General features: G+C 40.4%; 1 protein-coding gene across 1 annotated transcript; it reads right to left on the reverse strand.

Moving 5' to 3' along the window:
• Window positions 1-690: 690 nt before the first annotated feature.
• Window positions 691-3,943, reverse strand: LOC147622039 (ferritin-2, chloroplastic-like). The gene is made up of 8 exons (XM_086823117.1): window positions 3,503-3,943; window positions 2,241-2,324; window positions 2,088-2,148; window positions 1,806-1,896; window positions 1,641-1,702; window positions 1,474-1,539; window positions 1,279-1,342; window positions 691-1,110 (listed from the first exon to the last, which is right to left on the reverse strand). Exons 1-8 carry the CDS (start codon window positions 3,793-3,795, stop codon window positions 1,067-1,069), a joined length of 765 nt encoding a protein of 254 aa, XP_086679243.1. The 5' UTR covers window positions 3,796-3,943; the 3' UTR covers window positions 691-1,066.
• Window positions 3,944-10,338: the final 6,395 nt, after the last annotated feature.

The following is a 10,338-nucleotide window of genomic DNA, read 5'->3' on the forward strand; positions in this document are numbered from 1 at the left end:
AAATCAAAACCTTAGCATCCGGGCATCTTTTATCATTACTATATGAATTTGAACTTTAGAACATTAATTAATTAATCGAAATGGTTAGATATCAATTAATTCATTAACGTAGCTAGCCTGAATGTCATTAGTCCTGCAATAAAGTACTTGATTCTTCCCCATTTTTGAGAGGGTGTACTACCCTTTCATTTTAGGAGATGGTCTGTCTTACCTTTTGCTTGCTCCTATCATTAATCCTGCAAGTTGGTTCCTTGATTCTGCCCCATTTTCACGAGCATGTTCTCATGCATTATGTACATACTTGTCTGTCCCAGTTTTAAGAGCAAGTTCTTGTTGCTTACTTGCTTGTCCTTAGGACACCGTACCATCTGTGGTTGCGGCACACATTTTGGTGTTGCTTTTCACATTGTGAACATTAGGCAGGTTATCAAGGGAAAACTTTGACTGTTAAATTGCTTGGGTATCCACATGATGAGGTTACCATCATATATCCTAAAACCAACACCACCCCCCCCCCCCCAAAAAAAAAAAAAAAAAAAAAAAAAACTTTTCTATTCATTTCCACAATGTACAGAGGAGACGTTCATGCTTTGAAATTCTAATACTAACTCTTGAGCATCCGTACAAAAAACACAGATAATGTCCTCAAAAACATGTCGTACTGACTCTATGATCAACTGTGGGAGTATATAAAGAAAATATCAGAGGGCTCTATCACCACCTACATAGCTCAAATGGCACTTTGAAAACTGAACAAATATCACTTCCACATTAACCGAGGAGGACATTTGAGCCTCCCTGGCCAGAATGGATGTTTAAAGCTAACTATCAGTTCCTCAAAATCAGCTTCTTGCATTGAGCAGACATGTTCCCTTCCTAAAGATTGGTATCCGTATCTTATGCACATGACAAGTTAGGACTCAGATTACATTCAAGCCACTGAATCCATAGAATTTTTCAAGAACGAGCTGGAGACAGATCCCATCAACAACCACCCAATGCTAGAAGAATGGAGCTTCATTTCATCAAAAACCACCTAATACTAAAAGAATGTGTAAATAGGCATCTAGGCTACTTTTCCTTGCAAGACCATATCGAAGTGATAGACCCCTGCGACACATTAAAACTCGTATAAGGTGGTGTAACATGCCAAGATAGTGATATAAAAACCGAAGACAAACTCTGTACACATAGTGACTCAGTAATTACAATTCATTAAGGAAACAAAAGCCCACGACCGCTTTAAAAATGAGTTGTGTGATATGCTCGTGAACTTACCGTGACCCTTGCCTACTCGTCGGAGTTGAGATACATATTCTGATACTTTCTTGATATCCTCAACCTGTCAGTCAAGGAGATCAAACTTTTAAAGAGACATAGTCACCTTTGGAAACAATTACTGCACTCTTTACTGTTACCAAGTAAAAAGCATGACATCTTCGAAGCAGAGTAGAGTACAGTAGGATTACACACCTGGGGCTTCAGAAACTCGCCTTCAATGAAGTCCTGCATCTGAGGATCTCCGTGCTCCTCAGCAACCTGCTCGAACACCTTATGTTCAGGTACTAATCACTACTGTGATAGCTTCCAAAAACCTATTGTTAAACATAAGTCATCTTCAAAAGAGACAGAAAGGCCACCTTGTGCAGTTGCAACAATTTCTCATTCACCAACTTCTCCAATGCTAGGGTTAATTCCATTGCTGCAGAGAATGTTAACCTCTAATGAGACACTTGGATATGAGCATATCAACATACGGCCCTAAGAAGCTAGCAATGCAGAAAAGAGCACCCTGAAAAACATACCGCAGAGTGCATCGCCTTTCTCTTGATCATCAAACTCTGTAACCGGTGGCATGACAATTGACTGCAGTTCTACTTTCCCACCACGGGTATTCTTTTGTCACATGCACACATCATTGGAAAATCAGTTTCTTTCCCACCACAGGTATTCTTTTGTCACATGCACACATCATTGGAAAATAGACAATATAGACACTTCACATCCATCCTACAGAACCCATAATAGTTTGCAAAACCAAGCTTCAAAAGTAACATAAATGGCCATTAAGGCAGAACAAGGTTTACCTGATACTTCATCAATTTCTCTGCATGAGATCGTTCCTCATCACTGGAGTCTTTGAAGAACCTACACCCAAGTGAAGATATCAGTGTCTGCTGAGTTGAATTGACAAAGGAGACTTTACCACCAACTAAAAGAAGAACTTAGTTGTGACTTACTTAGCAAAACCTGGCAATGCAACATTATCTCGGTCGAAGTACGCAAAGAGGGCATGGTACACATAAGAGGTATTGTACTCAACACTGCAACCAAATCCAAAAGCAAAAGACCACAGTAAACACCAGTTCTGTTAAACACTGGAATAGGAAGTAGAAAACTTGATGTGCAAGAATCTACAGCTCCTTTGTTTAGGAGCATGCACGACAGGCGAGAAACAAAATGCTATTATTTCTATCTCGCATTCCATGATAACCGTGTTACCACAGCAAAACTTTCATCATGCAGCTCTAACCACACAAATCGCCTGCCCACAGTGTAGTTTTCTTAACAGGCAAGATACATGACCAAGCCCTGCATGCTTCGCATCCGAAAGGGAGCCTCGTATCTGTCTTCCCCCAATGTGGTTCTGCTGTAAAAGGGAACCAAAAGCTTCCACTGTATGTTTGAAGACCAAAGATGTGACATGGAGGAAACCAAGAGTGTAGGTCTGCTCAATCCCAGGTAATCCACATTTACGGGTTATGGCAGAAAAGGCTTTAGTCCAGCACTGGGGCTCCAAGTGCGTGGCTTGGATCAGAGTGCGGGTGATGGCGTAAGCTCAAGTTTTGGCACTGCCCTCCCATGGATATTGGACACTGATTGCGCATAAAATAAAAATATAGTTTTCCTATGCAGAAAAGGGAGTTCAAATAGCGAGCTAAAGGAAATTTATTCAATAGTCACCACTACATATGCCCAGCATAACACCTAGAGCAGAGGACCATCATCAATCTCATCACAGGACTATGTGCTGAGACTGTAGAGATATGGGGATATGCCAACCTGATCACGGGAAACAGTCAGAGAGCCAACCAACATAACAACTTGGGCAGACGACCATCATCAATCTCATCAGATATAACAATGTGCCTAGAACCACAGAGATATGGAGACCCAGACATGCCGACCTGAACTAATGTGGGAACCCTAGTCACAGTGACATCCAAGAAAAAGAGCTAGAGCTGCTAGACCTGATATCAAAATTTCACATCCTATGTGATGAATTTTCATCCTGCATTCTTCAACATGCATGGTGCATGATACATGATAGCATGAAAACTGATGGTATGTAACCGAATGGCATCAATGTGACAATAGTTGCATTGATTGATCATTAATGCTTGCATGATGCATAGAAGCAAGCATGAACCCTGCGTCACAACAGAAAGGAGTAGTGCTCTGAGCCATAGCTCAATAGGAGGCAGAAGAAAGGAGCACTTACTTGATTTGCTCATTGATGGCGGCCTCGCAGGCGGCAGAGAAGCTCTGCCAAGCCAAAGACTGAGTAGAACTCGAGGGGACTTTGTCGAGCTGGTTCTGGACCTCCACAAAGGGTTCGAAGACAACGCCAGTTAGGGTTTGGGCGCTAGAATGCTGTGGGGCGATGGTGGCAGAAACACGCAGAAGCCAGGGCTTTGAGAGGGGGAAAACAAGTGAACAAGGAGAAGATCGCATGCAGGAGGGGGAGAGAGGTGCAGAAGGAAGCAATGTTGGGGAGGACGCTTTGAGAAGCATGGTGTTATGGTGGACGCTGCTTGCTGGTTATGGCAACGAAGCTGCTGCTGGCTATGGCGAAGCCTAGGTATGCAGGTTTTATTTACGTATGGCTAGGCGAAGCTCCGGAGGTTTCTGAGGGTGGCTATGGTGAGACGCGGCTCGCAGGGGCGAGGCGAAGGTCTGCTGCTGTCGCTGTAGGGATTTGTGGTAATTTCCTTCGCCGCGTGTCGCAGTACGGTTTTCACGTGGCTGTCCCCAATTGCATGTCTACTCGTCATTGTTCACCCTGGGCGGTGTGGTGGAAGGCATTGATTTCTGCTGCGTGCCCATGCACACTTAGAAAAAAAGTATTTTCCCAAAAAAGTGGAAAACCTTCTGTAAAAATTGTGAAATTATTTATAAAGAAAAATTATAACTTCTCGAAACTTGGAGCTATCTCTTCCTTCTTCGAGTTTTAAATCCGAAGGTATTTCTCAAAATATCTCGGGTTTTTTTCGAACACAGTCACACTCGTTTGAGGTTTCCAAGAGGTGGTGCAGTTGCTCGTCATCGGTGGAAGCAAATTCACATTACATTGCCAAGCGGTGGTGTCAAGCAATGCCCTAGGCGGCCAACTCTGATTGGAGTAGCTCTCGACTTTGTGTCGAAGCCTAACACTATGAGCTTCAAGCCTCCACAGACACTGGATTGGAGAAGCCCATGACTTTTCTACTAAAGCATGTTGCTCAATGAACAACAACAGCACACGGCATAGAGCTCAGCAAGCCTTGCACTCTCTTCGATATCTTAAGTGGGAACCTCTATGCCTTCCCCATCCTAGATGTGTAAAGGGTGAGTTGGATAGGGTTGTGTTCAGTAGGAAGGCACTAGTGAGCAAGGGAGAGATGTGTAAACCCCCTTTCAGAGGAAACCCTTTGACAAAATTTTCAGCATTATCATCTAAGGATGATGGGCTCTCCACCACCACCAAGCAATCCACATCTCAAGGACGATGACCAAATTTTATAAAATTAGAAATTCTATTCAGTACGTAGAGAAGTTTGATTAAATTTGTGAGGCCATGGGATGGATTGATGATCCCACCAAGATCTACTTATTAAGAATTTGTTTAGAAAGGAAAAGCAGGCCAAAGGCTAATGAGGTATTAAGACACACTTTCATTGTGGGATTCTTGTCCCAATGAAGCCAAATAGAGCCCCATTGTATATATCTATAACTTTAAGCAAGAGGAGGAAGAGATAATGCGGGACTATATTACTAGAACTAGTATCTCCACATGAGATACAACCCCCACAAGAGACTAGATAAATGTGGAGCTAGGTGGAGCCCCATTGCACATATTTATAACCTTAAGCAAGAGGAGGGAGAGACAATGTGGGACTATATTGCTAGAACCAAGTATCACCACATGAGATGCAACCCCCACAAGAGATTAGATGACTTAATGCTCAACTGATCTATCAATTTATGATCAGTCTCAAGAGAAAGAGGCTTCATGACCATCTCTATAGGTCTAGACTATTTGATTTATGATCGGTCTCAAGAGCAAGAGGCTTTATGACCATCTCTATAGTTTAGACACTACATCTCTATAGGTCTAGACACACTACATCTTTGATAAGTGTTTCTCTGTGAGGCAATAAACCTATTAGATAATCTTCAAGATAAGGATGTAAGATATGAGACGTAGCATCCAAATCCTCAATGTCTATAAGGGATTCCCAGCTAGAGTCTTAGTCAAGGACATAAGCCTGGATGAGTTGGCAAAAATAATCTCCCCCGAATTAGCTAGTAATCCTAAAATTATATAAACCCTCATTTTGAAATGGAATACATCTCTCACAATTTTGACTTATTAGAATCTCTTATTCATGATCTAGTGTTTATTAACTTTTTCTTAATCTTGTTTAATTATATCATCTACATCTACTAGTTTCATTATTAAAGAGAGGAATGGAGAATATATATAGAGTGTGTGCAAATCACTAAATGTAGGTTCCAGAGTCTTGAAAAACATGAGAAAACTTTGATACATCTCCTTTCTAGATGTTATCATGGATGAATTAGGACTCTAGGCCAAAAACATATGTAGTAATCAATTGCTCAAGTGAAGAGCTTACCTTAGCCTTTGATGAATCATGTATCATTGGGTCTTGCCTTCTAGATGCTAATGTGTTAGCTTAACCACCAAACTTCACTGTCATACCTAAATGCTCCTTTACTAATGGGTTGAACCCTTAGCTAACCTCGCCAACACTAACCCTCTAGGTTAACATGGTGTCACCTATCATAAAAAAGATGCTTTACTATCTAACCTGCTTGCATAGGCACTTATCTTTTGTAAGGTGGTTCTAGAATATGTAAAACGCCCTTAATTTAAGCTTAATATGAAAATTCTAAGGACTTCATGTAAATATTTACTTAAGAATAGTCATAGTGGTCGAAACCATTTTTAAGTGTCTAGTGTGAAAACTAGTCACTTGTATATAGGTCATTTTTTACACTAAAGCAATATACACTTATTCCCTTGCAATAGAACACTTGTGATCTCTTCTCCTCTCTCTACTCTTACTTAATAATAGTCATAGTGGTTGAAACCATTTTTAAGTGTCTAGTGTGAAAACTAGTCACTTGTATATAGGTCATTTTTTACACTAAAGCAATATACACTTATTCCCTTGCAATAGAACACTTGTGATCTCTTCTCTTCTCTCTACTCTTGCTTGCATGTATGTTATTAGATTCTTGCATGCTAGATGGTTGCTTTCTTGAATAGGTTTGCTTATCGGTTGCTTCCTCTCATTAGCTTCATCTTTCCTCGACTGAGAGAGAACCACAATGATGGCTCTCTCTTTTTACCTCCATCTAGTTCGTGCATGCTATGAGGTGTAAGATAGGAAACAAATGTGATGTCCATAGTTAGGCATGGAAAAATGGTGGTGTGCCTTGTGTATATATCCTCCAGACTCAAGGATTTCTCCAAATCAACTGCTTTCTTTGAATCTTTTGCTCTCCTTCGACATCCCTTTGCTTGGGGTGTCAAGAATGTTAGATGTTGATGCATGATGGTAGTGGACTTTACCCATAGCTACAATGGCATTAGTGACCTCTCTTGCTCAGGGAATTTGGTATATTATCAAGCATTGAGGATAGCGGTAATTACAGAGAATGCAGGGGAGAGAGAGAGCTTGAGTTCCTTACAAGCAAACACATACAACAAGACACATACAAGCAAACACATACAACAAGACACAAAAGAGAAATGGATGGTTGATTTTTATTCTATCTTCTTCTTTTCTCTACAACCATTAACATAAAGAGATAAGAGTACATCCTATAAGGGAAAGTACTCTAACGTACTATGGTTGTGGTCCATAGTGTGAACTCAACTACATGAGCTAGTGCTATAGAATAAGTGTGAAAGCTATAATGGCAACGGCATGCCATCAATGTCCATAGCACTAGTTGAGCTCGATATCTCAACACTCCCCCTCGAGCTTAACTACACACACTACACACCAAGTAAGCTCCTAAACCTATGGAGCTTCTCTATACCTAATTTCTTTGTGAAGATTGAAAAGAGAGTAGAGGGAAACCCATGAAACGCACCTAATCACTCTCATTACATCACACACACGAAGTAGAGAAGCTCCATAAATTTCCTTTATTGTTAACCACAAAACACAACACACTACATAATGATAAGTTCACACTCTAATAAAAAACCTAATGCTAATGTCCACACACTTGGCCACACAACCATTATTGTTCACACAGACATTGCTAGGTTAGTGTGTCGACATAGTAATGTTATCCTCCAATTCCTGATGAGATCGCATTCTCAACACTCCCCCTCAAGCTCACCATGTCTATCTCATGTACTCCAAGTTTGAATCTGAAGTACTCAAACTTCTCTTTACCAAGTGGTTTGGTGAAGATATTTACAAATGGCTCTTCAGTCTTCACATATATCAAATCTATCTATCCATCAAACACTTTCTCCCTGATGAAGTTATAGTGGACCTCTATGTGTTTGGTCCTCGTATGATAAACTGGATTACTCACCAACTGTATACTGCTCATGTTTTTCAACCATACCATCTCACATGCAGCTATAGTTTCTCCTCTATACACTGCCTCTATGTTAGATAAAGCAATTGTGGGTTACTTAGTATTGCTCCAACTCATTGCGAAACTTCCCATGTTAAATGCATACCCACTAGTGGACCTCTCAGCACTATTTTTCCAATCTGCATCTGTATATCCATACACCATCATATCCTTTCCATGCTTATAGAATAAACCATAATGGATGGTGGTCTTCAAATATCTCATGGATAGCATCCAAATGTGGCTTCACGGGACTTTGCATAAACTGACTGACTTGTCCCAATGCATAACATAAATCCGGTCTAGTAATGGTCAAGTAAATCAAGCTCCAGACTATCTTCCTACACATAGTAACATCATCCAACTCATCACCAAGATCAGTCCCCTTAGCTTTATGTTCTTCTCCAATGGTATCATCATCATAGGCTTGCATCGAGTCTGTTTGAGAATCATGGATCAAGCTCTTCTAATGATAAAATCACTTCCTAAATAGATAATAATCTAAACTAATTATTAATATGATTAATCTAAGGGTGGATGTAATCTAGATTTACTCATGATGATGAGTATGTGTAATAGACTCAAGCACAATTAGGTTACAAGATTTAGACTTGTACTTATAATAAGGAGGCTTGAGATGTGTGCAAGTGATATGATTTCATTGCTTGAAATTGCCCCCTTTTATATGAGGAGATACACCTTTGGGCTTATACATCAATGTGGGATAAATCCCTTTACTCATGTCATTTTCATGCTAGGCTTTGCATTTTCTTGGCTACTTATTCTCACTCCCTACCTCTTGCTTGTGCTCTTTGGCACTACATTTCGCAACACCCCCCCTTGGTGCCATATTTTTAGGCTACTACAAGGTGGTCCATGCAAGGTTTACAATATGTCATCATCCCTCTCATTTCTAACTTGGTTGGGTAACTCAGAGGCTCTTTTGGCTTGGTTACTCTCTAGCTCATAAGTTATTTTAGAGATGGCTGGGTTGATTTTCACTCCTCCAAGGTGCTACTTTGGCTACTCTCTGGTTGTCGAGTATTACAATATCTCAAATGATTTTTCACCTACTCATTTGGTGGCCTTTACAATGTTGGCTTGGGTAGTGATGATGAGTCGCCTCTGCTCGAGTTTTCCTCTTTGTTGACTTCATGCTTTTCTACATCTCTTTGGCTTTTTCTCCTTGAATTCTTTTCTTCTTTTTCATTTTGGCATTGCCCTCTTCATTGCGCCTTTGGTTCTCTTTCTTACACAAACTGATGTAACATTATGTCATGCAAGGTGGTCTTACCTGCGATTTTTGAGTCTCTTTGGCAGTGTCTAAAACTCAATAAATGCAAACATAGATACAATAAATTTATGGGAAGGTCTTAGCATGTATGGCCAATGTCTAATCCCAATGCAAAACATGGAAATGAAATATGCATCACTAGGACTTGCAATATGCATGTGGATCACACTTATTTTTAATATAAGAAAATGCGTGATTACAAATTAGGTGCATAGGCATCGAGGCATGCCGTCTTCTTCCTTCTTCTCTTCCGTGTGTAACCTTGGTCTTGGAACATAGTTGTGAATGATGACGACCACCATGATGAAATTATTGAAGCACATGTTGTACAAGGCATTGGCGTGCAAAGCTCACAATTTATCAACAACCACAAGTTTCCTATTTCTTGCATAGGAACAGGCTCTAGAATGACACACACACACACACACACACACACATTTCAACATAAGATTGTTAAACCTTGAAATCTTATTTGAACCACACAAAAAAGGGAGAATGCGCAATCACCTTTTGCATCACCCATACTCTTGGTCAAGAAGAAGGTGTGGATTGATGTGGATGGATGTATGGAAGATGTGGATGGATGTGTGGATTAATGCAAAAAGGAAGGAATAAGACTAGAACCCAAGCTAATGAGGAGCAAGCCTAATCACTTGCTAATGATCCAAACCCTAATGTAAGCTAGGAGAGCTAGACCTAAGCTCTGATACCATGTTGAGAATCATGGATCGAGCTCTCCTAGAATGACAAAATCACTTCCTAATCTAAACTATTAAAACATGATTAATATGATTAATCTAAGGTGGATGTAATCTAGGTTTACTCATGATGAGTACGTGTAATAGACTCAAGTATAATTAGGTTACAAGATGAAGACTTGTACTCATAAAAGAGTCTTGAAATGTGTGCGAGTGATATGATTTCATTGCTTGAAATGGTCCTCTTTTATATGAGGAGGTCCACCCTTGGGCTTATACATCAATGTGGGATAAATCCCTTTGCTCATGTGGCTTTATGCTAGGCTTTGCACTTTATTGGGTACTCATTCTCACTCCCTACCTCTTCTTTGTGCTCTTTGTCACCGCATTTCTCAACATAGTCATGCCATATCCAAGGCCTATTGTCTTTGGACCAAACAATACCATGTGATGTCATGA

The sequence above is a fragment of the Cibotium barometz genome, chromosome 29 (assembly GCF_041138505.1).
Source record: "Cibotium barometz isolate CiBa-2024 chromosome 29, ASM4113850v1, whole genome shotgun sequence".
In the NCBI taxonomy this organism is placed as follows: Eukaryota; Viridiplantae; Streptophyta; class Polypodiopsida; order Cyatheales; family Cibotiaceae; genus Cibotium; species Cibotium barometz.

Coding starts and splice junctions, on each gene's coding strand:
- LOC147622039 (XM_086823117.1), bottom strand. CDS start 3,795: ATGCTTCTCAAAGCGTCCTCCCCAACATTGCTTCCTTCTGCACCTCTC. Junction 2,325..3,502: donor GCCATCAATGAGCAAATCAA/GTAAGTGCTCCT, acceptor ATTTGGTTGCAG/TGTTGAGTACAATACCTCTT. Junction 2,149..2,240: donor GCATTGCCAGGTTTTGCTAA/GTAAGTCACAAC, acceptor ACTTGGGTGTAG/GTTCTTCAAAGACTCCAGTG.